We start from the raw sequence: 27,638 nt of genomic DNA on the forward strand, positions 1-27,638 counted from the left end.
TAAGTATCCCACTGCTTGGGGGCCCCTGGGTCGTGCAGGCTCCCCTCGGGATTTCGGGGCCGTGCATGGGTGGGTGACAGGCGCAGGCTGGAGTGAGGAGCCCCGGTGACTCCTGCACCACGGCAAGGAGATGGCAGCTATCAGTGCTGCCCTGAGGAAGAGCGCTGTGAAGGGGGAAAAAAACAACACCTGCATGTAAAAAGGGAATTTTGGAATATTCAGCCCTGTTTTAGTACCCTAAAAAGTACGGGGTCCAGTGATTGTGCAGTTAACTTACCAGCACAGAAGAGAAAAGAGTTAAAGCAAATAGTCAACATAGTCCCTGTTCTCTACTGGAGGAGAAGAAATCATATCAAAGTAATAATAGACATAATTCTCTGCTCTGGCAGACAACAGATGAAACAACAACAGAAAAACCTTTCCACATTTCATCACGTGACAGTCTCACTGGCAAATTAAGGAATGATGAGCTAGACAACAATCACAAAAGGCACATAATTACTTAAAAAACAGGCTCCATGGTTCTCAGTCAAGAAGAGGGGCCGTTTTAAGTGATAGCTCTCCTGGGCCTTGCTGTATATGATCTGGATGTGGGAAGGCAAAACCTATCTATTAACAGGTTTGTAGGCTTTGCCAAGCTGGGAGTCCTTTGAAGGATTACAATTCCAAATGGTCATAAAAAATGGGAAAAATGGTCTGAAATCAGTGCCATGGGCTTCAGCCCAGACAAATTCAAAATGCGCTAATTAGTGCCACACTAGAACCAGATGTACAGAGACAAGAACGGGAATGGCTGAGCAAGTAGCAGTGCTACCAGAAGGCTCACAACTGGAATATGAGTCAATGTTGGGTAACGTTGCCAGAAAGAAGGTGCGTAGCAGCAAGGTACAGCATGTAAGATGCAGACAGTGATTGCGCTACTGATCGTTGGTTTTGGTTATGATCAGAAGCTGACTCCATCGCTGAGGAAGCACAAAATGCGGCGAGTCTGGATGGCACCAAGAAGAGTAACATGCAGTTTAGGGAACGTGACCTCTGGGGAAGGGTTGAGTGAACGTTGTTGGCCTTCCCTTGAAAAAAAAGATTGTTAGAGGATTGCGCATGGATGACAGAGATCACTTCTCCCTAGTCCACAGGACATGGGTATCAGAAGATATTGAAGCAAGGTGCTTCCTCAGGGTCCCTGGTTTCTGGCTCTGCTTGCTGGGGACGCCTGTTGCTGGTGGCTTGGCTGAGGCTGTGCTGTGTTCAGCCCATTGCAGATGGGAGGGCTGGAGCTCCTTTCCTGGGGTTTGGCAATGGAGAGGCTGATTGCTGCTGCTCCCATGTAGACAGACTCATAGTGGTTTTGGAGAAGCTCTGCCGGGAACTGGAAACCAACCCCATGGATGTGGCTGCAGAGCTGTGTCTCAGGAAGAAACAAAGAAACAAGCAAACCCAAACTGAAACCAGTCAAGTGATGCTGAGCAGAAATAGACTAATTTTAAAAGTACTAAGGTATTGTCTGATCGATAACACTCAACCCAAGCTGCATTTCCAGAACTAATTCATGCATTGATTTTCCCATTGATTTGCAGTAAGTGCTAGGTTCCTAGCTAGATTAGCAAAGGTATTTAGATATTAAACTGGAGTCATCTTAGTAGTCTCAGTCACCTTAGTACTTAAATCCAGTAGATTTATAGTTCAGGTTAAGTCTCTACGCAAGATGCTGTGATCCCATGAAGTCTCTTGCTACTTTTTGATAGTTCAGTGAACACATTTAAAAATCTGTTTTTATATGCCCCAGTTGCTTTGAAAATTAGGTATATTCTCCAAATCACTTGGGCTTTACAAAGCCTTATAAAACATGGACCTAAACACCCAACCAGGTACCCTATGTCAGGCTAACTGGGGTTTCTTCGTGTCTGGGAGTTAAGGTTCATGGCTTGGTGTTTCAGTGAAGTTTCTAAATATTTTTACAGCTTATCACCAATCTGTTAAAGGATTCACAGATTCTGAGCTACCAAAGACACGGGCAGGCTATAGATAAAGTGACCAGCTGTATCATTGACAGCACATTTGGGAAACATTAACCAAAAGTAAAAGCCTTTTATAAGAAGGCCATAAAATGGCAGGAGTAATTATGTTTTTCCAAAGTTAATCATTGACTTTTGTTTATTTGGCTTTTTATAAAAAACTTTTTCCTTTCTCTCCTACAATGGATAAAACCTATAAAAGGCCCAGCAAATTGGATTCAGCCTTTTTTCTTCACGCTAGCCATGCTTGAAGGCTGATGAGACAGCCTGACAGAGAAGTTTACCTGAGGAAACCTACTTCTTTGGGAGGTTCTCAGCCCGGACACGAATATGTTGGTCCACCTCTGGCTTCTCTGTGGTCTGAGCGCTGTGGTGACCCCTCAGGATGTCACACAACAAGCCCAAATGTTTCTAGAAGAGTTTAACAGGAGGGCAGAAAATATCAGCTATGAGAGCTCCCTTGCCTCATGGAACTACAACACCAACATCACTGAGGAGAATGCCAGGAAAATGGTAAGTGCTCCGTCCTGCTGGTTTTACTGTTGTTTGAGGAACCTGACAGTGCTTTCTAGTTTATTTTGGTTCCACCGTGGTTGGCTGAAATTGGAGCGCTACTTCTTTGGTAGCTGTGGTGTAGTTCCAGGAGGCTAGAGGGGCTTGCTGTAACGTAGCGCTGCCTCGCTGGAGGTGCCTGGGCCACCACCAGCCTCTACAGCCTCGGGCCGGTGCCCGGGCTGCCCTCGCACCACACAGGGATGGCCAGAGGCTGGACGTGTCTCTAGCCATCACCTCGAGTCACCCCGGCGAGCGGAGGGAAAAGGCGAGGGAGCGTTGCATGTTTGGCCCCAGAATCTGAGCTGGATGGAGAGAGGATGCTTCTCCTGCTCACGGTCCACCAGCACCAGTGCCTCCCAGCACGGCGCTTCTGTGCGGGGTCCCTTTCCTCTTGGGGACGGCACAGCTCGGAGGGGTGGTCTTCTCCCGGGGCCTGGGCTAGGTGCTGCCCTGCGGCGTGAAGGAATGGGATTAGAATCTTGCACCTACAGGAGCTCAGGTCTCCCACTTCTAAGACTGAACTAACAGTGGGCTTTTTACTGACACGGACAACGCTCTCTCTTCTTTGTTGCTGAAATTATTTTACTTCTCACTGAATATACAAACATTTTCTGCATGTAGGCTTTCTATTAAATGTTTGCTGATGGTTTTATATAGTGGTCCACACCCTTTACCCAGTGTGGGACCTTCCCCCCTGTCCCCTATCTTCTCATAGTCAGGGCTGTTGGTAGACTGCCTGGAGGTATTGAACTGGGAAAAATGAAGTGAGGTCATGGATTTCCAAATGCCAGCAGTATAATCTGTAGTCTGGTATGTTGGTTTGAAAGTCAGCTTCTATCTGCAGGAAGAACAACAGCATTTGTACTTACGCTATCTTGCAACACAGTTCTCCCTGCTTCCCAATGCCAACCTCTAGCTGTCCCAGCCAAGGGGGTCTCTAGGCAAGTACCGTGTTTATAAAGAGCAGACAGCCATAATCTGGCTGGTCATGGATACTGCCATGCCTCAGCCTAGCATCTTGTAACCTTGGAGCGTTTCAAAACGAACAAAACCACCTTGAATTTTGTAGCCATGTGTGTTCTAAAGTTAACTCAAGCTTTAGAGAAAAACAATTCAGAGCATAAAAATGAAGCTGAACATACTACATCTACTTTTGTGTAATGGTTTAAGTCTTCCACTTTGTGGTCTTATAGCTTAATTAAAACATGGTTTAATTATCATATTTCTTAATTAAAGCAAGGAGACCGGTTGCTGGAAGAAATCTTAATGACTAATCATTGTCAATCTGGAATGTTTTCCGAGGCACCAGGTACTTAAACTGTAATGTTTCCAAACACGTAAAATGACAGCCCCATATAGTACTTTCAGCATTAATGAGATGATAATAAAATACACGAAGAGATACCAGCAATAAGAACCAATTAGTCCGGTGCTCAGAGAGAACGTTTTCTCTCGCTTGATCTCTTCCGTAGCACTGGTAATAAACCCGCTGCTTCCCCTCCTCCCTTTCTGCTGGAGGAGCAGAGTTAATGAATACTGTCCCTTCTGGCTCCTTCCCATCCATTTTCCTTGTAAATTGGGCCACAAACCCTGTAACTATTCCTCTGACTTATCAACCAGTTCCTCTAATTGGGGAAAAATCAGACAGCAATCTAACTTCTTTCCCCTGGCTTTTGTAGCCAAAGAGCCCCCTCTTCTGCCGCGCCGGTCCTAAGGCACCTCTTCGTCCCCGCTCAGGATGAGGAGTTCGGAAAGAGATTTACGCAGCGATGCTCCTCCTCTGGGTGCTTATCAAACTCTTCCCCGCTGAGCAGTGTCAGGGCTGTTTGCTCTGCTCCCGTGAAGGGAAGAGTTTGGAAAACCTCCTGGTGACGGCTGCCCCCCCGCAGAGGGGCTGCGTGGGCAGGGGCAGATGAGGGATGGGATGGCAGAGGGCTTACATCTGCCACCGCCTCCCTCTGCCAGAGCCTAAAGCAGGTACAGTGGGTCCATCACGCAAAGAGCTCCGCAGGCACACGTGGCATCGTGTTTCCTGGTGCCTCAGCAGGGAGGGATAGGTGTTACAGGTGCCCTCTCCACAACCCAGCAAGTTCCGGCATGAGCACCATTAATTAAACTGTCCCAAGGACCCAGGTTAATTGGTACTGTTCTTGTTGCCAGTTAGGATGGGTGCTGATGTGCTAAACTACGTACAAACACGTTAAAAAAAGGTAAGACAGTCCCAAATCCAAATAATGTTCTTATGGTGGTACTTTGTGCGCTGAAATTTGGGAGTTTCAAGTGTCACGGTATGTAATTGCGGCAGTGGTAAAAGCAACCTCATGCAAAACATTGAGGTTTTGCACGCCCAATTCAGGCACCCGTTTAAAGCCTCCTATACCCAAATATAGTCTTTTATTTACCAAAACTTCAGGAACAAGTGATATTTGCATAATGAAAAGACTCAATATCAATATCTTGGCTGGTGTCTATCAGTGCTACTGAAGGAGAAATGGGGAATGACATATGTGTCACAGACCTCTTGTGCCCTGGCTTGCATCTGGTTTCTGTTAAGCACAGGTGGGTAAAGAAAAGCACTAAGGGAAGAATATGTGGTGATTTAGAGTAGCAGGGAACACAGCCAGGTGATGCTGGATAAATTATAACGAGCATGGTGTGAGGGGCCAGTCTTGCTATTTCCAAAGGAAAATGGTTATCTGGATGTGTGAATGAAACAAAGCCAAAAAGTTCTCCAGCCATTTCACCGCGCAGTGCAAGCGCTCAAGCCGCAACCCACAGGTGGTCTCCGCAAATGAAGTTGTCCCTAGAAGTAATGTTTTTGCCCACTGAGTATATCAGGCTGCACTCTTTTGGTGGAGTAATTCAGGGTTTTTGTGAACCCCTTTCAGAATGAGGCGGCTGCCAAGTGGTCCGCGTTTTATGACGAGGCCTCCAGGAATGCCAGCAGCTTCCCGTTATCCAGTATCCAGGATGATCTCACCAGGCTCCAGATCCAGGCTCTCCAGGAGAAAGGATCATCTGTGCTGCCAGTGGAAAAATATAACAGAGTAAGTTGCTGAATGAAGCTCATTTTTTGTGGGGTGGGTCGAGCTGCTTCCCACAACACCCCCGAGGGATGGCATGGTGCTGTGGGCACCCTGCTGGTGTCAGGATGGTGCTGTGTCCCGGCATCGGTGTGGAGAGGGTCCCTCCACAAGGCGCTCATAGCAGTACAGGACTGGAGGGGTGGTCTGGCTTGGGCAGCTGGTTCCCATTCAAGTCAGCAGTTTGGCCAGGAAATCCGTGCAATGAATTTCAAACACGCACACGCCTCAGAGTTGTCCTTGCACAAATGGCCGGATTAGTCATAAGAGGAAAAGAGGACCCGTGGTGAGTGCTCGGCTAAGTCCAGACCCAGGGCAATGAGCAGAAAGAGGTGGGTGAAAGGACATTCAGTGAGTCAGACGGGTGGAGGTGGAGGAAGACTTTCTTTCTCTGCACGCGTTGCGTTATCAAACCGTGAAAAAGGGGGGATGTTTCTATACAGCGGGCACTGAAAGTGGGGAGGGTTGGTGCCCTCCTTCCACAGAAAGCTGCTGAAGGCCAGCAAGGTTTAGCAACATTCATAATGAGATTTGACGTTTCCATTGACAAGTTTGTGTAAAAGGCATGTATATAGATAACGACTGTATGTGGAACTGGAGTAAGCAGCTATGCAGATGCAAAAGGGATTTATAACCAAACACTTGAGGGTTAAATTAGCTTCCTTTTGCTGGAGATCAAATTGAAACATATCATTGAGACAGGGGATCCTACAGTCCCGATTGTAGAAGGATCCTGAGATTTTTCTGCTAAGATCAGCAGTGTTAACCACCGAGCAAGAAAAGCAGCGGACTGGCTGGATCTCCTGTTTGATCCAAATGAGTTGTCCTTCTGGAAAGACAGATTACCTTGGTGGGAATGCTGACAGTTCATACAAACTTATATTTATTTTGGAGCACAGCAGTGCACTGATGGTAATGCTGTCTCTCTTGAGGAGGTATTTTCTTCAGTATCCTCCGTGTTTAGACACTTGCAGTTTCCTAGATAAATGGCCTCTGGGGATGAAATTGTTGATTCTTGCTTGAAAAGTGACTTTTTGTATAGTCTGATGGGATTCCATAGGAATATTTAAATATTCTTCACTGATACAAAAATTTCCCTGGGCGTCCACTTATTTTAATGCTGACAGAGATAAAGTTAGAGCTAGTCATTAACTACCCCTCCCACTGACAGCTCCACATAGTTCTGATTTAAAGCTTTAAATGAGAAATAACATAGTCCTAAAGGAAAAGCTGAAAGTGGTGCATGTTTTTCTCGAGGTATGAAAACCTGAAAACACTAAAAAAAAATAAAACCAGAGCTATGTAGCATGGCTTCTGAGACAGAGCTGAATGATTTCAGATGCATTTGGCCTTCAGCTGACCCAAGACATGAGCCATAACTTCTGTGTAATGGAGTATAAGCAACTCTGTGCAATCAGTGTGATGCGATGTTAAAAACCACAAGCAACAGTCAGCCTGGCAGCATCTGCAGAAGGGCCCTTTTTGCTGCCGTTCAAAACCACAACCTACCTGGAAAGTTTAGGTGGGTCCACGCTTATGGCAGCACATTGCTAAACTTTATTGTTTTATTGCTGCTGTATATTGATAGCTCTCTCGTGACAGTCTGTGCTCATTAAACCCAGAGCTCTGTCTGACTGGATATTAAGGACCTGTAGATTACGTCACATATTTGGGAGATTATCTGTCTTTTCCAGCTAGGTCCTGGTTCAGCAATGCATTTAGGCAAATTCTTTCATTAATCTCTACTCAGCTTAAATGTTAAGCTGGTGGGTGAAGTGTTGAATCAAGCTCTTAAGGAATTAGTCTAATTGGCTGTTATTTTGCACAGAGTGGGTTTCTAATGGGCTATCTCACATCTAACTTGCAGCTGAACACTGTGCTAAATACAATGAGTACCATCTACAGCACTGGGACCGTCTGTAAAATTGGTGAACCGTCTGAGTGTTTGGTGCTGGAGCCAGGTATGGTACTAAGGAGTGCCCCTGCTGTGTCCTTTACACTGGGGGTTCAAAAAGAAAAAGCCCAAGGGTGGCTCCTGACTGCAAGAGACCAGGCTGTAGGTTCAATAGCTATATCCTGCTGTCTAAAGCTTAGTCATAATTTAATTGCACCGTGCAGTTCAGGGACCTCCAGCAGGCCTGCTGCCCACAAGACATACTGTCTCCTACTTGTAGTAGGCAAGATTTGGAGAGGGCTGCTCAGCTTGTACGACAGCCTGCCTGTCACCTGGGGTTTGCCTATGTCACAGAAAGTCTGTTTTTTTCCCCTGTCGTCAAAGTCTTGTTGGACTCAACGTTGCGTTGAGGCCAGTCCCAAGCATGCTACCAACTTAAGGGAAGCTAATGCAGAGAGAGCATTTAAGGGACTCGTGATCTGCTCTGTGTCTCTTAAAGAGAAGAAGGGGAAAATCTTAAATCAGAAAAGGATATTTCAGTGTATCGAACACAGTGTTTTCTTCTTAGTTTATGAAATTTCTTTCGCTTTGGCTCATTTGCCTGCTGTGAAAGAAAAATAAAGAGATTCTGCTTTTTCAAGGCCTAGTACTTATTTTTTTCTTCTGACAGGTCTGGACGCTATTATGGCTAACAGCACGGATTATCATGAGAGGCTATGGGCCTGGGAAGGCTGGAGAGCTGATGTTGGCAGGATGATGAGACCATTATACGAAGAGTATGTTGAACTTAAAAATGAGGTTGCAGAGCTTAATAGTAAGTCACAATTTTTTTTCTTTTTTTCTGGCTTCCAGAAATTAACAAACATACCGCAGTATTGCACAGGAATTCAAATCCCATACTTTTTTAAACATTGACGAGCAGTGTTTTGCGCTTAATTTGCTCTTGGTGTGCACTTCGCAAAGTGAGAGGCAATGCAGACCGGTGCCATTGACCAGATCAGAGGTCTGTCACCAGCCTAGAACACAAGGGAGATGTCTTTGCTGGCACCTTCCCCAAACACCGTAATGTATCAGTGTCCTTCATTACATACTGCCTTGCCCAGAACTGCACTGCTTGTGGCTTATGGGCAAGCACGCTCAATTTAAACAGCTTCTGAGTGCTGCTGAGTCTTGGTGACATCTCCTTGACGTTCAGCCTTGACGTTCTTGCACTAGCCACAAGCAGTCTTACATTTATAAGCATTATGCCCTAACCAGAGTGATCAGATTGGGTAGACCTGGACCAGCAGATGCAGCCAGGTGGTTAAAAAGCTGGAGCTAGACACCAGGAATAAGAAATTATAGTCCAAATAGTTAGACAGGAAAAAAACAAACATTAAGAAATGGTCATTGTGACCTTCCTCCATACCGGTAAGAGAGAAACCTCAGCTATGAGCCATTTCTGCTCCAGGCTTGATGGAGCTCCGTGGACTGGAAGGCTTAGTGGAACTGGGAGCTGAATTTCAGTCCTGGTGTCTACGCATGCCCTGGTGGTTTTGTTGCTCGAGAAGGGGGCCCATATTCAACGTCCATCAGCTTATACCTTCCGTGAGAACCCCTTAGTATCCAGCCTGAGCAGAGGCTGCCCTCCCTCATAGCCACAGGAGCTCCAGTCAGGAGTGACGATGTCCTTTGGCCTCCATCTCCAGCTGGAACGACCCTAATTAGCAGATAACCATGACTGCAATTTCTGCATTTCTTGGAGATCTCCCGTACCTGCACGTTCATGGGACAGACCCTCAGGGGAGCACTCTCCTCCCCGCTAGACCCAGAGCATCTCGCGCTTTGCTTTGCGGGAAAGGCTGCAGGTCTGCCTGGGATCAGCAAGGAGCTCCACTGCTCCTGCAGCCCTGAGCAGTGCCACGTGTGGTGTCCTGATGTGATGCATCTGCGCTTTACAGATTATTCTGACTACGGAGATTACTGGAGAGCAAATTATGAAGCAGACTATCCAGAAGCATACAAATACAGCCGTGAGCAGCTGGTCAAAGATGTGGAGAAGACGTTTGAGCAGGTAGAGGCAGGAAAAAGCTCTCACCTGGGCCACAGGGTTGTGCTTTGTGGTGGTGGGCTTCGGTGTCGGTGTTGTGAAGGAAGACAAGACCTGCTCTAAACTGGCTAATCTCAGTCTACATGGGGTTAACAGACATTGGGAGACATACATGCCATTTTTACCTCTGCAGCCATTCTAGGGCCAGCTTGGTCCCCTTGGGCTGCACTGTGCCAAAGGCTGGGAAAGAGGGAGCTCTGCAGACCCATGCCTGTCCTCCAGGTAGGGCCCATGGCGGGAGGTATGGTCCCCATGGGGTAGATGGCATCCTTGATACGCCGCATCTAAAGTTAGCCATGCTCCCTCCTTCGTACCTGAGCAGGACTTCTGGGGCTAGGTTCTGGACTCAGTGCTTGAGCCCCAAGGCAGGGGGCAAAGCTCAGCTGCGGGTTTGGGGTGCGCTTACTTGCCAGCAGAATTTCGTCAGAGACACCTCTGAGACTCCCTGTTTAGGAAGGATGAGTGGTGTAGAGCAAAGAGAAAATAATTTGTTTCCTTCTCCTCCTCTGCCTCCAGATAAAACCTCTGTACGTGCAGCTGCATGCCTACGTGAGGCACCGGCTGGAGCAGGTCTATGGCCCCGAGCTCATCAGCTCCACGGGATGCCTCCCTGCTCACTTGCTGGGTATGTCAATGCAGCCGTGTCGTGCGAGCCTGGCTTTGTACACAGGACACTCACCTTCAAGGCACGTGGGAACACAGTAATCTGCCTGTTTACCCAGGATATTAACAAACAGGTTACAGATAAGAGAAGGAGAGAGGAGAAATGGGGAAGAAGTCCCTGGCAGGGATGACACAGGTGCTTAGCAGCAGAGGCAGGTAGGGAAGGCACATGTCCTTATCCTTGCCAGAGTTGGTGGCACCCAGCTCAGAACTCCAGCACTGGGCTAGGACATTTATCTCCCCTCTGCAGCACTTGCCTTCCTTAGAAACGAGAGTTTCAGAGACTCGTTTTTTCCTTTTAAATCTTAGCCTAAGTTCCCACATTTCATGACTTTGCTTTCAAAGCATGCAACATCAAGCTGCCGTAACTGTAATGTACATAAACACAGCAGCAGCGATCACATGGACGAACAACATGGATGTTCAGTTGTGAATAGACCTTTAGGAAGGTGATCAGTCCTGAAACTGTATTGTACAAGAATAGCTGATCTTGGGGAATAAAAGGATCTTTGATCCTTTGATCTGACTTCCCAGAACTGTTCCCCTCCACATCTGGATCAGACCTGTTTAGATGTATAGGAGTCCCTATTTCAGACACTGCACAATTTATAGAACTGTCTGGCATTTTTGAACAATATGTAATCAACCTTTTAAAGTATTTCTGTGTTTCTCTCTTTTTTGAAGGTGATATGTGGGGTAGATTTTGGACAAATCTGTATGCCTTGACCGTTCCCTATCCAGCCAAACCAAACATTGATGTAACTTCTGCAATGGTTCAAAAGGTAGGACATGCCTTTATGCATTATGTAGCAAATCTAGACGGTATAAAAATTATACACCACATCAGCTGCTCTCTAGAAAACCATAGCTGCCCTAAGACAGACACACCACCAGCAAAGCACTACTTTCTGCATCCTTTTTTTCTCTTCACCTTAATGTGTTCATGCATTTTCCACTGTACCTTTTCCCTCAGCTATTCTCCTCTCTTTCTTCTCCACCGTCTTTGACTGGCTTAATCTTGGCTCCAAGTCTATTTTCTTCAGAGACACCTATCCATTAACATATTGGTTGGTATCAAATCACAGAGTTGGCTGGTATCAAATATGACCTTTGCCAACCATTACCATAATCAAATAGTTTGTATATTGCGGGGTTTTTTTTGCCAGTCTCCTTTATTTGGATACAGCTAGGAAACTGCAATGCTGCCTGTTATCTTTTGATAACTGCATAGCACCATAAGGTCTGTGCTTGAGATCTGTAGTGCTAACAGCCGTGACAGCACCTTCAGCAGACAGAGAACATGGTATAAAATAAAAAGTGATTGGTGGAATTTGATTTCTGAAATGTGATTATTCACCTGAAATCTACCCTCCTCTCTTAGGGAGCACTCTACGCAAATGTTATGCTGGCAAGAGAAGGAATAGTTAAATTTGATTCATAAGCAGTTTGCACAAGTCTGCATTAATCTCACCTCCATTTCACAGTACTGACCCCCTTGTAGTCATAAATTTGTGTAATTGAAGTACCACCGTGAGGAGGGAAGCATTACTTACAGAGCCTCGGGGCAAAGGCTGGACTCATCCTTGTTGGTGGATGTGCCCAATTTAGGATTCTCGTCCAACTGAGCTGTCTGCCACCTAAATCTCTGTGAAAACTCAGTCCAGTAAATGCAGAGTTCCTGCTATGTAGAATAATAAAACTGCTGAATGACAAAAATGTTCTGGACATTAACATGCAGTTACAATCTGATCAGTAACTCCTCTAGGTACATTTGCCAGGTTTTATGGTTCTGGCCACGATTTCCTCTCATTGCTCGTCTGCTGGGAGGGCAGCTCCACTGCCTCAGATGAGTTGTCCCCGACTGAAGTGGCTGAAAGGTCGGATCCCAGATCTGACGTGTCACTGACAGGAATGCTTTTTTTATCTTCACTACCTTAACTTTATTGAGGGCTTCTCTGCTCTGGGTCAGGTGCTATCTGCCGAACCTCTGAGTGCAGAAACCTATTTTGTTTGTGGGGAAAACACTTAATTCCAGTTCCCAGCAGAATTTACAGAAGTGCCGAAGGCAGACACTGCCGTCTTACTCCCAGTAAGTCAGGTGCTGCTCTGAAGTGGCTGGGAGATAAATATGAAGTCAGCTGCCCTGTGTTAAACCAGACGTCGGGATCAGGCTCCGTGCAGAAGCGGTGGTTAACGGTGGCGTTGTGTCTTTCAGGAATGGGATGCAGTGAAAATATTCAAAGCTGCTGAGGCCTTCTTCACGTCCATCGGCCTCAGTGCAATGACTGAGGGCTTCTGGAATAATTCTATGCTCACAGAGCCGGCCGACAACAGGAAGGTTGTCTGCCATCCTACGGCGTGGGATCTGGGGAAAAATGACTACAGGTACTGCAATTACTATGACCCCTTTTTATACATCTCCTAGAACATTCATATTTTCACTAAACGTACACCATGCTGGTTTAAGTTATAATTTTTCCTTATTTATTATTTTTTTCTGGCTAATAAAAGGGGAAAGCAAGACAAGAGAGCAGGGATCCTGCAGGACTGTAAACCTTTCTGTGTAACTTCTGTGAAGACCTAAGGACTGCTCTCAAATTTAAGCAGAGAAGTGACTATTATTTTTATCAATTAGAGAAATAATGACTATGTTCTAGGGCTTAAGGAATGAGCAGAAATGCGGGTGCTTGTGGATACCACTGAGATTTGTGGACACCTGCACATTCTGCAGCGATGGCATAGGGTCCTTTGGTCACAAGTGAAAACCTCCTGAGAGCCCACCATCTGTCTTTAGCAGATATATCCAGTTTCACGAAAATCCATCAATCTCTTCCATCTTTGGGAAAGGAGAGGGACAGCAAGTTCCTGGGGCAAATCCAGTCCCCACAGTTACCCTGGGAAAGAGGCTGGTCCCCAGCTGAGCCCTAGTGAAAGCCGCCGGCCTCACACCTCCGCAGTCTGGGGAAGATGAAGGGAAACCCTGTTATTAAATAGGATTTACACACAGATGAAGTAGCAGGAGTCATTGACACACAGGTTTTTTTATACTACTCTCTGCCTAAGATTGATGGTGGGTACCCACTCCAACACACACAGCGAGTTTATCACCAAGTTTCGGAGAGCAGCTGCTTCTCACAAAACGGCAATTTTCTCTGACTCCAGGCACAATTTCGAGGTTGCTGAAAGCGTTTTGCCGAGTTGCCCTCCAAGCCTTGCTCTTGCAGGAGGAGCTGCACCCCATGTTAGGATGTGGCTGCCCGGGTTTTGCGAGGGGCGAGGGGCATTCCCGAGCTCCGGAGGACGCTCTGCCCCGCGGTTGTGGCAGGCAGGGACCGGGCGGCAGCTGGCTGGGCCACCCTCCCTCTAACCACAAACACTTCGCTCCGGTGCGCAGGATCATGATGTGCACCAAAGTGACCATGGACGACTTCTTGACCGCGCACCACGAGATGGGCCACATCGAGTACGACATGGCGTACTCCGTGCAGCCCTACCTGCTAAGAGACGGTGCCAACGAGGGCTTCCACGAGGCCGTGGGTGAAATTATGTCACTTTCTGCAGCCACTCCTCAGCACTTGAAATCTCTTGACCTCCTAGAGCCAACTTTCCAAGAGGATGAAGGTAAATAAATGCGTAAATATTATATATTTAAGTGAAAGCACTTGCAGGCCTTATTTTGTCGCAGAAGATGGTGTCTGCAAAACGAATGATCGACCGAGAGGCTTCTGAAGTTCTTACCCCACTAACTTACCAGAAATACTGTTTTTTTCCCAAATCACATCGTGAAGCAGGGATCACTACTTTATAATGCTGCTACTTAATTTAGAAACAAATAGCTAGCACTGCATTACCTTCAGTGCTAAACAACTCATCCCAAAATCTTCATAGTTCAGGTAGGTGAGCCTCCAATAGTCTTTTCAATTTCTGTTGCATGAATCCGTACATATCTCTACCAAGGTACGTATTTAGCAGTTCAAATGAAAGTGAAACCTTCAGATTTACATCTCCACTTAAGTGAATACTGAGTGGACAATGTAGTTAGGCCCTGATTATAATGCTGCTTGTCTGCCTTCTTTGAGTACTACCTTATAAGGATAGAGATGTACCAAAGTCTTCAGCTCAAAATTCCCCAGAGCCTGGGAAGGTTTTCAGTGGAGGATAATGAAATGTAAATGCCAATGGGCTAGGTTATTTAAGAGGTAGGGGGGAAAGAAAGAGAGACAAAACTGTACACAATACCTAAGTGATCTTTTCTCATGTTTTTTCAGCAGTATTCTTCATTTCACTTTTTCCTTAGTGAAAATCTGTAATTCAAACCAGATGTAAGCATTAGCTGTAAAAGGAAGCAACTTTAGCTGTCTAATCAGATACTAATTGCTACCATAACCATTACCTTAACTGCTTCTCTCTTCAGAAACTGAAATCAACTTTCTGCTCAAACAAGCGCTAACGATTGTTGGAACAATGCCTTTTACTTACATGCTGGAGAAGTGGAGATGGATGGTGTTTAAGGGTGAGATTTCAAAGGAGGAATGGACGAAGCGGTGGTGGGAGATGAAGTAAGTTTGAGAAACAAAGAGGATTTTTTGCAAATGAACTTGCAAAACCAACTCTTTGTAGTTACTCAACATACTGAGGTGCCTGTGCCCCCATAGGGCAGGATCTGTCTCTCAGGGTGTTTCTACAAAGCCTGGCAGAGTGCCAGCTAGAAACACCCAACCTGGTGCAGACAACGTCTCACAAGCCGTGTATCCCCGTTAGCACTGTGTAGAGCCCCAGGCAGTTTACTCTGCCTCTCAGCAGACTTTCTCCTAATTTCTAATGTCAGCTTCTCTGATAAAGACAGCCCATGGCCTGTGCACAGGGTGTCCCAGATCCCAGGATCAACATTGCTGTCCCCCCGCCGCGTGCCCCAAGAGATCTTCATGGCTTAAGTACAGCCCTTCCCTGAGTCTCATCGGGCATACGCTCTGGTTTGCTTCCCACCTTCTGAAGGACAAGTGGAAAGTGAAGTTCATCGTACTTGCCAGCCTGAGAAGCGTATAGATCTCAGCCTACCAAAAATGTGTGCACACTTCTCTGCTTTGTGTTTCCTCCGCCTTCTGGAGTGGTTTTGGAGGCAAATTATCTGAAAGACTCCATACTGATTCTTTCCTTGCTGATGTATTAAGATAGCACCTTGGTCAAGAAAATACAGTTCTCTTGGCAAGTAACATCCAGAGGTGCCTTTTCAGATTATGCCCGCCAACCAATCTATTTTCAGCACCTGGGAGCTCAAGATTAAAAAGCAGTTTGATTCAGACTGGAGTCTGTCATTTCCCAGGTTGGTTATCATGGGGGCAGAAAATGCAAAGAAACCAAAGAAGCCCCACACTGAAAATGGAGTCTGCACTTTAAAACATGAACACAAACAGCAAGCCTCCATCAGCAAACAAAATCTATAATAAAACTTGATATAAGCAAGCCTCCTGACCCACTGTAAAAATCAGTCAGCTTTGATTTATTCAAAAGTAGCAGAGATGTCAGAGAAACAGAGAATGACAAATTGTTCAGGGAAGCTTATCACATCTGTTGTAGCAGCACTGCAAAGCTCTCTGCTGGAACAAGACCTTGAAATACAGGTTTATGGAAAATATTTCCATGTAAACTTATTACCATTTTCAGAATTTTGGGTGTGGATTTGTTTCCATAGTACTGCTCAGGAAACATGCTCTCAGGAGAGGAGAATAAAAAGAAACCTCATCTCCAGCGCAGTGGCGCAGCAGGCCATACAACTTCTGGGTCACCCAGTCTCTGCGTGCACTTACCCAGCACAAAAACACAAGTGTTAGTCTCCAAACTTGGGATGGCCCAGGGCATGAGGGGTGTGTGTGTGAAGCTCGTGTCTTGTAGATTTTTTCATACCACTAATTACTCCCTGCACACTCTGCTATCATACAAATCCCTTCCTTGCACTACCAGTTTCAAAGCAGCTGCTTCTTTGTGGTCTCCAGCTGTGGAGCAGTAGTCATTTGGGGTTACTGGGAGCTGGATGGACTTCTGTTTGGAAGTGAGAGAGGAGTCCTTACTTATCAGACAATACAGAGGAAGAGCAGAGTCAGATTATTTTTCCTTATTATCTATTAACAGAAATGCTGTGTTTTTCCTTCATCCCCAGGAGAGAAATAGTTGGTGTTGTGGAACCAGTCCCTCATGATGAAACCTACTGCGACCCTGCAGTGCTGTTTCATGTGGCCAATGATTACTCATTCATAAGGTACCTCAGTGTTTAATTCATGACTTACATTTTGGGTACAGAACAAGCCCCGACTACCTAAACCACCTACTGTCTCAGGTCACAACCTTATTTTGTTTAAAGTCCTGACCGAAGGTCACTGATGTCAGTGGAATTTTTTCTGTGGACATCAGGCACTGCTCCATAGCAATCTCTGAGCAGTGAGGAGGCTGCTGAGCTTCTTGCCGAGCAGAGAAGCTTCGTGCTGCCATGGAACCTGCAGGAGCACATCTGTGTGTGCCTCCTGGGCAGACAGCATGCCCCGTACCGCTGTCACTCGGGCCATGCACACGCAGCCCTGGAGCAACCAACTCTGGATGTCCCTCCGCGTCCCAGCCATCTCGTTTTAGAGGGCTCAGCCAGAGCAGAGAGTCGGGCCTTAAAAACCTTACTTGCTCCTGGTTTATGTTGCAGCAAACAGATCTGGGGCTCTTCTGCTGCATTTGGTCTTGGCATTTTGTTAAATCTGAGTTGGCGTAGCCTATGAACATCAGCTGGCCTCTCTCCCTGCGGTGCAGCCTCCCAGGCAGGAGCGCCGGCTCACAGAGCAGAGCTTCCCAACGGCCAAGGGCTTGCATGTTTCCTTGCCAGATGACTAACAAAACCTGTGCCTCCCTTCTCCTTCCCTTCCTTTAGGTATTATACCCGCACCATCTATCAGTTCCAGTTTCAGGAGGCACTTTGTAAGGCAGCTAAACATACCGGCCCTCTTCACACATGTGACATTACCAACTCCAGTGCAGCTGGTCGGAATTTGAGGTAACAAAGCAAATTTCTCACAAATAAATCAGACTATAAGAAAGCCTAATTCATCCTTGCAAGCTTCTGGAGTCAATGAGGTTGCATCAAGAATAAACCTAGCTTGAAAATTTAGCATATATCTACTCAGTTTATTTTGAGAAGTTGACTAAATTTATGTCCACTGAGGATCAAAACATCAAAGGTTTAATTGTCTGTTAATGAGAAAATAATTTATTTTTATTAATAGGAATGATGGGAGGAAGGAAGGAATTCAGAAGCAAAAAAGAAAACTTTGATACCAATTGCAGATTGTTTTGCTAGATGTCTAGATGGAACATGACAATAACATATATTACCTCTCCTTCCACATACACAGGCAATTGCTTGAATTAGGCAGATCCAAGCCCTGGACTCAAGCACTGGAAAGTGTAACAGGAGAGAAATACATGAATGCAACACCCTTGCTCCACTACTTCGAACCTTTATATAAGTGGCTGCAAAAAAACAATTCTGGCAGATACATTGGTTGGAAAACAGACTGGGCTCCATGTACGTATGGCTTGTGGGTGAATTAAGGACACTTGGTATTCCTCAACCCTTGACCAGCAAAGTCCCTCTCTCTTGTAGCTGTTGAAGGCTCTTCTCCCTAGGGAAGCAGGGTTATGGGAAATACACACTGAGCAGTAAGTTTTACTCATGGGAAGGCAGACTGGCTTCCTCATGGCCAAAGCTGGAGAAGTCAGCAATCACGAGGTTTGTCACAGCCTCACCCCCGTTTTCAGAAATAGAGTTTATTACTTTTTTAAGTAGTGGCAGCTCTAAGAGTATGGGATGGCTGTGCACAGGGAAGAAAGACTGTAGTCTTGGTCTTGCCTGAGAGTGGTGCGCCTGTTCTGCAAGGCTGGGAGCCACCAGTCCTGGGAGCCAGAGGACCCTGAGGTGGGAGCATAGGGGCAAACCAGTACAGAAGAATTACTAATCTTTTGTTTGCTGTCATGTGCTATTCAAAGATGGGGGCTCAAAGGGAGGAGACCTTGGTAAAATGCATTTTTCAGCCTATTGTTGTGACATTGAGTGTTGAACCACCCGGGTTATAGATGTGCAATCACTGTCAGTACTGGAGGGCACCGTACCTCTTACAGTGCTGTGCCAGTCTCTAATGGTGGGATTCACCCAACCAGACACTGACATCTGCAACTGAGCTGCTCATTCCCAATGGCGGGAATGAGGCATTTCCTTTGGGAAATGTCTAAAGAAGACCAGAGGGCTGCACTCCCGATGTGCTCGCTCCTTCTGTCTACTACAAACCCTGACTTGGGTGACTGACAGCCCAGATGCAGAAGTTTGCGGCAGAGCTGGCTGAAGGGAAACAAGATCAGTCCCACCAAGCTGGCCAGGGGAACCTGTAAGGAAACTCCAGCCATCCCAGCATTTCCCAGGGACAGCCTTTCTGTCGCTGCAGCTCTGACGTGGCCCTTGTTTCTTTTTAAACCAGATTCTGGCAATGCCATCAAAGTGCGCATCAGCCTGAAGTCAGCGCTGGGGGACCAGGCGGTAAGTGTGTGTGCGCTGTGGCACTCGTTCCCATTGCTCAGGCAACAGAGATGTTGTGCTAATGGCTCTCAGAAAATAAGGCAGGGTATAGCTGGTCTTTGCGTCTGAAGAGTGGCATCAGCTCAGGTGAAGGGTTGTCACATAAAAGATGCCTCATCTGGGTTTGTGGTCAAGATTCCCTCTACAGTTAGTGGAGGGACCTCTCCAGGGAGTGATCCCACCCACTTTAAGACAGACCTCGCAGCTAGATGACTTGAGTTATTCTGTGGAGGTACTGATCATTTTTTACCTGCTACAGGACAGGACTGGAAGGTTAGCATAGGAGAACCCGTGTACCTGGAAACAGCTATATTCTTCCCAGCCGAGCTGATGTGTCTAAATAAAGCCTCTACCTAATTTCTTCTAATTTCCATTATCATGGCTATGGTGGCTGCCTTCAGAAATTATTATTAGAGCAGCTACTTTACATTTAAATGTGGGGCTAAAGCAGAGGGGTTGAATCCCACTCTCTATTCTCAGATGCTCTTGGTTTCACACTGAAACACTTCTGTCAGCATTCCTTTGTAGATTTTTGTTTGCCTGTCTGCTGCAATCTTTCCAGGCCCTGATATATTCAGCTGCCTCCCTGCCCTCCAACCCTTATGCAGAGACAGCTTTGTTATTAAGATTGCGGGGGGGCAGTGCAGCTGCTTCTGTTTCAGACGAGGAGAAGGGCTTTCATTCCCAAGAGCTTGTCTGCTTTCCCCAATTATACCAGCTGGTCCAATAAAATGTATTACAGCAACTGAAAGAACTCAGCAAAGCCAAAGATGGCTTTTAAGATTTTAAGCAGAGCATTGGCTTAGCCCATCTGCTCAACCCAGGCTGAAAATTTGTTCCTTATTCTAGCTGTGCCTCTTTATGCTAATCTGACGGAGGCAGCAGAGAAGGCTTAAGTGCAGACACTTCATTCCTGTTAATAGCCATTTTCACCTTGCAGAACATTAGTAATTTTCCAAGAACGAGTATGTCATCAGGAGGGTCATTTAGACCTGCACGTTGGAGCCTATGGGACTAGCAAGGACACAATACCATGCGCTCATTTTTCATACGAATTGGTGCTTTTGCTTCTATCACTCTCTCACATGCAAGCCCCACTGGAGTTTTATTGCTTCCTAGACCACTGAGTCGAGTTAGATACAATTCAAAACTGATACCAACAGCATGAAAAGGTTCCATATTACAACATATTTATTAGTCATTATGGTTAATGTTTAGCTTAATACCATTTTTATGCCTGCCTTTTGCCATCATAGTCTTTTGTTGTGCAATTGAGCAGCTGTAAAACAATCTCATACAGATTACTTAATTTGAATTATTGCATGGACGGTAGGTTCCTAAGCTCTGAAGAGCCAGCCATGCATTTTCCTCTCAAAACCAGCCCACATCACCAACTTGCAAGAAACTTTTCCATTCAGCAGCTTTCTGCCTCCCCACAAATTTCCCTTATGCTTTGCTCCCGGGGGCATGAGGCTGAATGCTGGTATGTCAGCAGCGGGTAATGGTACATGCATGAGCTGGCACAGAGAAAAGGCAGGGGGAACCTCGGGCAGGAATCTCAGCCCAACCACACAGAGCAATATGTTTTGGCTGCTTTGTGCGGCTCACAGCGCACAGAAGCTGGGAACCCTGTGCAACTGTTTGTTTAAGATGTATTTCGAGCTGCTTTGCACCGTTAGGGCAGCAGAAAGCATTCTGAGTATGCCAGCAAATCTTTCTGGATTTCTGCTCTTCAGCATTGGATAGAGCAGAAGGGGAAAGATCCCCCCCTCTTCTGCAGAGGGAGAGCTGCGCTGGGGCGGCAGTGGGGGCAGTCCTGCACCTCCCAAACACAGACCCTGGCTCTTACCAGCAGGGAACTTTCAATAGCCCAGAGATCTGGCAAACTAAGCACCCAGACTCATGGATGGGCTTACGCCAGCTGTACCAGAGCATGTGCTGCCGCAATTACCCTGCTAATTGTTTTCAGGCTGATGAGATTAAAGCTGCAGCCGTAGCATCGCCGGATAACCGGTGTAGCTGATGAGGCTGAAACACCCACAGCTTTGCTTCAGCTGGGGTTTTATGAAAGTGCCCTCCCAAAGGAAACCGCTGCAAGACCCCCACTGAATCGCTTGGGGTCGGTCTTATTTAAAATAAAGGGTTCCAGGAGTGTCAGCCCCCCTGACCACCACTTGAACACGGGACCCCTCCTCAAACATCAATTCAAAATTCGCCCCGGGGTCAATGTCATACATGTGATTACATTGTAAAAGACTGGCACACAAGACAGCCTTAGGGAATGGAGAGCTGTCAGCCTACAGGCATTTAGATGTATTTTACAGTGGAAAATCCTTTTTGAATCGGGGGCCAGACTTGCACCATCTTTCAAGTCACATGTGGGATCTTGGAAGGAACACACCATAACAGAGCAGAGGCACTTGGCAAAGTTCATTTCGCTCTGAAAGCAAAGCAGCGAGCACCAAGGCAGGTTTCTGAGATGCCTTGGGAAGGCGTGTGGGTAGTCATTACTCAAACACAGATCAGAAGCCAGCCAGGTACTTCCCATCCACACAGCCAGTAATGGTATTTGTAAAGGCACTTGAGAGGCACAGTGGCAATTAGAATACATTAGACTGAAAAAGACAAACTATACGCTGCGGAAACGCATAAATGATTAAAAAGCTAAGATGCTAAGTACAGAAAGCAGCAGTAGAGGAATCAAGCTCAATTAGCTCCTGGTTAGAAAAAAAAAAAAAACACCAAATAAAAAAAAAGCAAGCACTGCAGACCCTAAAGATGTTGGGATAAATGAAAAATTGCAAAACCCCCACAACATCATTGTCGGCTGTGACGGTCAACACTGCCAGCTGCCGGAGACAGCAGCGGTCGCGATGGAAGGTGCTCCGGCGCAGGGCTTTGCCTGCCCCTCGGCCAGCAGGACAAAGCCGGGGCCATTTGCCGAGGCAAACGGGACTGACTCGGAGCTTCGACCCCGGCGAGCGGGAAGAGCCAGAGCTGGCACAGCCCCGGCCCTCCGCACGCCACGGGGCTGCTCCGACAGCCGTGGCTTTGGGTCGCTGCCGCGTTTCCTGGGGGCTGATCCCGCACGGATTGGCGACAGCCGGCTCTTTCCTCCCGGGTATTTCTCTCCCTTCGTTTTACATCGGTGTCGAGAGGAGGACAGGGCTGAAAAACGTCGCTGGGTTTTATAAAGCCCGTTACAACAGCGCTGCTTCCTACCACACCTTCCTGAGCCATACTCAAGAAAGTCAGGAGCTGTGTGAAACTATCACTGACAGCATTTATAGGCATTCCGGCTCGGGTACCATAAACACAGTCAAATCTAGGCCTTCGGGGGACAAAAAAAGTTGCCACAGAGTTCAAACGGGAATTTTCCCTTTGCGCACACGCAGTGTTGCACAACAGACCGGGCTGCATTATCAGCTCCCGCGGTGGTTTTTGCCCCCTGTGCAGCTCTCGGTTCCTGCCCCAGAGAAGCTGGTTTTGACTTCCACTGCAAATAACTTTGGACTCGTAAGGCAGGCCGGGAGGAGCCTGCGCACAGGCAGTGCATTTTTTTATATCACCTATCTATTCTCCACGGAAAACCAACAAATATATGCCTGCTGCAGAAATACTGATGCAAAGAGTTTTTTACCAAAACAAAACAAACCCCAAACAAAAATCCCAGCTCGTCAAGCAAATCAATGAGCCACCTTCACACAGCAACCCCACCCCAGGGTTTCTCCTCCTTAAAAGAACAGGTCTGCAAATAAAATTATGTGATTAAAACAAGATCTAAACTATGAAATCTTTAGACTTCAAATGGAATGCACAATATGTAGTAGGAATAATGTTGCTCCTGCTGCCTTTTCTCCCGGTAACGCAGGGAGATGGGCTGGGGCTGCAGCATCTTCAGCAGCCCCGTGTCAGGGTACCAGAAATTGCAGAGGGACAGCATGATGCAGTGCCTGGCAGCAGGGATGCCTGCTTGGTTATTCTCCTGCAGAGCGCCCAAATTAACAGAGCTAAAAGGTTTGGGGAGGTTCCTGGAGTGCTATCATGGCACAAATAAATAATACTGAAGTGCATGCCAGGCATTACAATTGCTATTTCTTTTTAGAATGATTTCTTAGTGTCAGATAACTTGCCATCTCTGATGGATTTCTCTTGTGCTGTTTTTGCAGTATGAATGGGATGAAAGCGAGCTCTTCTTGTTCAAGTCATCCATCGCCTATGCCATGAGAAAATACTTTGCAGAGGAGAAGAAACAGAAAGTCAACTTTCAGTGAGTGGCTTGCTTAATTGTGCCAGCTACGTCTATATTGCTTCTGGTTCGCTAGTGGCATGAATTGGTGGAATTAATTGTGCCTTCTGTCAAATGCAAGGTGATAGCAAACAATGTCAAACATCAGGTGGTTGTAAAAGGCAAGATGCCAGCTTGGTTACATGCTGTCTTTCCTCTTCACCCAGGAGTCTGACGTTTAGCAGTAACATGCTAAAGTTAGGTAACTTCAGTGGATACAGAAAGCTTTGTCTCCCACAGCTTATCAGTGGTGGAAGTGAGCCTTGAGAATTTGTGCCTGACGCCTATATGGGAATATCAGGGAAGATACCTTGATTAGAAATAACAATTTCTAACAATGTATGTGTACGATACTGAATATCCAAGAGGTTTTGGGCCAAGGAAAGATAAACCCGATTATAAAGCACTAGAATTCTGCGCAGACTTACTAATCTTATCTAGGTTCACTTACAAGCATAAAATCTATCATCTGAAATTGATTTTGGTAAGAAAAACAACCCTTTTTATTAGGCATCTTCAAAAATTTTCAGAAGCTATCTGCTTAAGCTATTTGATACTACTTTATAGAACATCAGTCATGCAACGTCTAGGATCTACTCCCAGCAGAATATAAGGAAGAAGGATTTTTTTTTTTTTCACTTGGTACTTCATACATGACCTCATTCATAAGACCTGCCCCAAACACTCTCTGTTCTGCAGCTGATTATGTGCTTTGGAAAATTACGCCAAGGATGGTCTTAGGAACAGGATAGACTCTCTCCATCTGAAGTTATGAATTAGCACATAGAAAAAGAAATTCTGTCAGGAAAATTGATTTCAGTTCCCAGTTGAGGTCACTAGGGAGCATTCACTCAGCATAAACTAAAACCCTGGCATTGCTGATCAAACACAACTGTTCACTTGCCCAAATTTAAAGCTAATGTAATCTCAAAAAAATTAAACCCCCCTTTCTCTTCTGTTTCTCATTCAGGATTACAGACATTCATGTTGGGGAACAGACACAAAGGATCTCCTTCTACCTTACTGTCAGCATGCCAGGTAATATCAGTGATACTGTGCCCAAAGCTGACGTGGAAAATGCCATCAGGTGAGATTATGCTCTCTGGGAAAAAGAAAAAAAAACAACCAGGTGGAAGGGAAAGCAGCGCTCAAGTCAGCTGAGGCAGAAGGGGGGATAAGAAAGTCAGTTCTGCAGTTAGCGTGGAAATAGTGGGATGAGAGAAACTGTTATGACAGAAAGAAAGCAGTCCATCTATCTGATGGTGTCTTGGACAACAGCCAATGTAAAATGCTTCAGGGGGCTTGTAAAACTGCCATAACACACATAATTGCATCATACCTTGCCAGGAATTATCATTGCTCAAACTTTAACAGGAACTATCTTATATTCTGCAATACAGAGCACAGTAATGGTGTGTGCATGCACACGTGTTTTCCTCCTCTCATTAGTGAAAATTCAGTGCTAGAATTATTGTTAGCAAGGACCCCAGAATAATGATGTATTAGAAAGACAGCCAGATGTATTTGATTATATAGAAAAGGTCAGAGCAGAAGCTAGTTCCCACTTACGAGTCAATGAAGAGCTCTTTTATAGCACAGTATGACACCACTGTAAGTCATTGCTGTAAAAATAAGTAAAACTGCAGCTCTGCAGATGGTCACGGATAATGTACAGTGGGAAATGAGGGGGGCACAAATCTAAAAGCAGCATCAGCATGAGATGGGGTTGAAAACGCAGTGAGATTAAGTTGGTGAATCAAGGGAGAACATGGCTATGAAAGTCACTGTCCGGTTAGCACTGAATAGTGGAAGGAGAAGTTCAGGGAAAAACAAGGCACAGAAAATACACCAGGGAAAGGGTTTTCAGGGCAGTGAAAAACACAAGAATCAAAACTATGGAAGACTGTATGAGGGAAACAGGTAAGAAGACGTCAAAGCTGTGGTTTTCTGTCACATAGCCAAGAAACTTAGGGATAGCCAAGAAACATAGGGGGAAGAGAATGAGGGGCAAAATGCAAATAGAGAGGGAGATAAGACGGCTGTTTGCCTCATTTCAGTCAATGGTAAGACTGAGTTTAAGAGTGCATACACTGTCTGCACATGTCAGTTAAGCTGCAACAGGTTAAGGGCTTAAGTTACTGTGGTCGTCACTCACCACCCCATGCCAGAAGTAATATGGGTTTAGCAGCAGCTCCTGCGCAGCCTTTTCAACTGAGCAGTTCAGGGGAAGCTTGTCACACTGGAGATTTATAAAACAACTAAAAACTGTTTATTTCCTTTGAATAAACATGTGAAACTCTTTGAATTTTCTCTTGATGGCAGGATGTCTCGGGGACGAATCAATGAGGCTTTCAGACTGGGTGATAACACGCTGGAGTTTGTGGGCATACTTCCAACCCTGGCCACACCTTATGAACCACCAGTCACCGTCTGGTTAATTATATTTGGGGTGGTCATTAGCCTGGTTGTCATCGGAGTTATTGTCTTGATCATCACTGGGCAGAGAGATCGCAAAAAGTGAGTAATATTTTTGATACTATCCCCACAACCACTGGGAGATGTCCCGATGATTGAATCATTGGGGTGCTTACAAACAGGCTGCCAAATTTAACTGAAGCAAGTTAAGGAATTAAAGCTTGTTATTGCCCTCCCATCAACAGCGATAGCTAAAGGTTGAGCCCCCTGCCTTTCCATGCATGGCAGCTTTGGCAGCTTAGTGCAATATCCCCATCAGCAGTGGTTTAACCAAGGCAGCTGGACGCTGCGGCCGCAGGCGGCTGTGGTGTGGCCAGGCTTCTGCCAACCCTGCTGCAAGGTGGATGGAGTGGCCTGTTGGGAAGACAGTGCCTTCTCCAACAGCAGAGCTGCCCACATTCATCAGCACCTGCGGTTTTCAATAATCTTGTTGGAGGCTGTCCAGTAACGTAATTTTCCTTAAATGTTACTGCATTAACAACAATATAACTGGGCTGGTTTTCTATGTCTTTCCATTCATGGGTTTCTAAGAATGTAGTAGGTTTGCTGCAGTTCCCCTTAAACCCAATACAATTCCTTTTATATAAATATTCCCAGTTAAACACAGTATTATTTACAGCAGGGGATTCTGGGGATCCAGAAGGGCTTGGAACAAAACAGGGGCTTCTAACATAAAATGAATTTTCATTACAGGAGAGCAAGAGGAAGTAGGAGTGAAGCAAAATCAAACTGTGAACAGGTGAACCCTTATGATGAAGAAGGAAAAAGCAATATGGGTTTTGAGCCATCTGAAGAGACACAAACATCATTCTAGAAGATGTGGGTACACTAAGGGTTTCTGGTTTTCTTCATTTCACTTTTAACAATAGTGCCTAGCAAGGACCAAAACAGTATGGATGTCATCAAACATAATGTCTTCTGGTTGACCATTAATCTACTGGTTCACAGACAACAGCAACTAAATGTGCTGTTTATACGGTAACTAGAAAACATGCAAAAATTGAAGATATATGTCCTGTGGCTTTTCTATGAATTATGCACATAATATTACACACTATTTGTGCTGCTTTTCGTAAGTGTGCTGCATCCAACTTCTGTTTCCTCTGTAATGAGATACAAAAATCTTGGAAGTATATAGTTGTATACAGATCAGGACAGACATAAGAATAACTCACATACTCCTAACGGCCACGAGGAACATCCTGATCTTTCCAGATGGAGACTTCAAAAGTGTATCTAATAGACAGTGAGAAAAAAACCTGACCACCAGAAGAACCTTAGTGAAGAACTCAATTTGATATGAAATATCCAATTTTGCACCTTCAGGAAATCTGTATCAATGGAAAATGGATACTGGATGAAGACTAACAAGCACTGGAACTTTGTTAGGAAGTTGTAATATAAGTTATTTTTTTAACTGTTTGCTTGATAAGTATTGTAGAGACCAAATAGCCCATGTTCCCTAAAAAACCAAACCAAACCAAAAACCCTGTGTTATGTTGTCATCTAAAAATGGAATAAACTTCCTTAATACTAAATGATCAAAGGTTTGGGGTTTTTTTTCAGTACCTTAGCCATTGCCTCCACTATTACAAATACTGCAAATACAAATTGCACCGTTACATACAGGGGACAGTAGATTGAGGCTTGCAAGGTTCAGGTTGCACCTGAAAAAGAAAAGCTGTTCACAGGGAGGGTAGTGCAGCACTGGAACAGGTTGCCTATTCCATGCTCTGGGAGAGGCTGTGGGATCTCCACCTTTACAAGTCTTCAGAGCTCAGGTAGACAAAGGTACGGCTGATCGATTGGTGGGGACAGTCCCACTCGGAGTGAGAAGTTTGGCTAGATGATTTCCAGAGTCAGCATTTCTTTGTCTTGTAGGTCCCGTGCCATACCTGCCGCGATACCTGTGAAGTTGTTCTGTACACACCAGGGTGACCGAAGGGCACAAGGTGTCTGCTCAGCCCT

The 27,638-nt window shown here is 45.8% G+C and overlaps 1 protein-coding gene across 1 annotated transcript; it reads left to right on the forward strand.

Moving 5' to 3' along the window:
* Nucleotides 1-2,225: 2,225 nt before the first annotated feature.
* On the forward strand, nt 2,226-27,180 carry ACE2 (angiotensin converting enzyme 2). The gene is made up of 18 exons (XM_069770334.1): nt 2,226-2,528; nt 5,459-5,617; nt 7,521-7,614; nt 8,218-8,361; nt 9,488-9,600; nt 10,153-10,261; nt 10,984-11,081; nt 12,515-12,684; nt 13,694-13,920; nt 14,714-14,858; nt 16,457-16,555; nt 17,210-17,332; nt 17,691-17,863; nt 18,810-18,868; nt 23,077-23,177; nt 24,166-24,282; nt 25,518-25,712; nt 26,364-27,180. Exons 1-18 carry the CDS (start codon nt 2,346-2,348, stop codon nt 26,482-26,484), a joined length of 2,430 nt encoding a protein of 809 aa, XP_069626435.1. The 5' UTR covers nt 2,226-2,345; the 3' UTR covers nt 26,485-27,180.
* Nucleotides 27,181-27,638: the final 458 nt, after the last annotated feature.

The sequence above is a fragment of the Haliaeetus albicilla genome, chromosome 25 (assembly GCF_947461875.1).
Source record: "Haliaeetus albicilla chromosome 25, bHalAlb1.1, whole genome shotgun sequence".
NCBI classification, from domain to species: Eukaryota; Metazoa; Chordata; class Aves; order Accipitriformes; family Accipitridae; genus Haliaeetus; species Haliaeetus albicilla.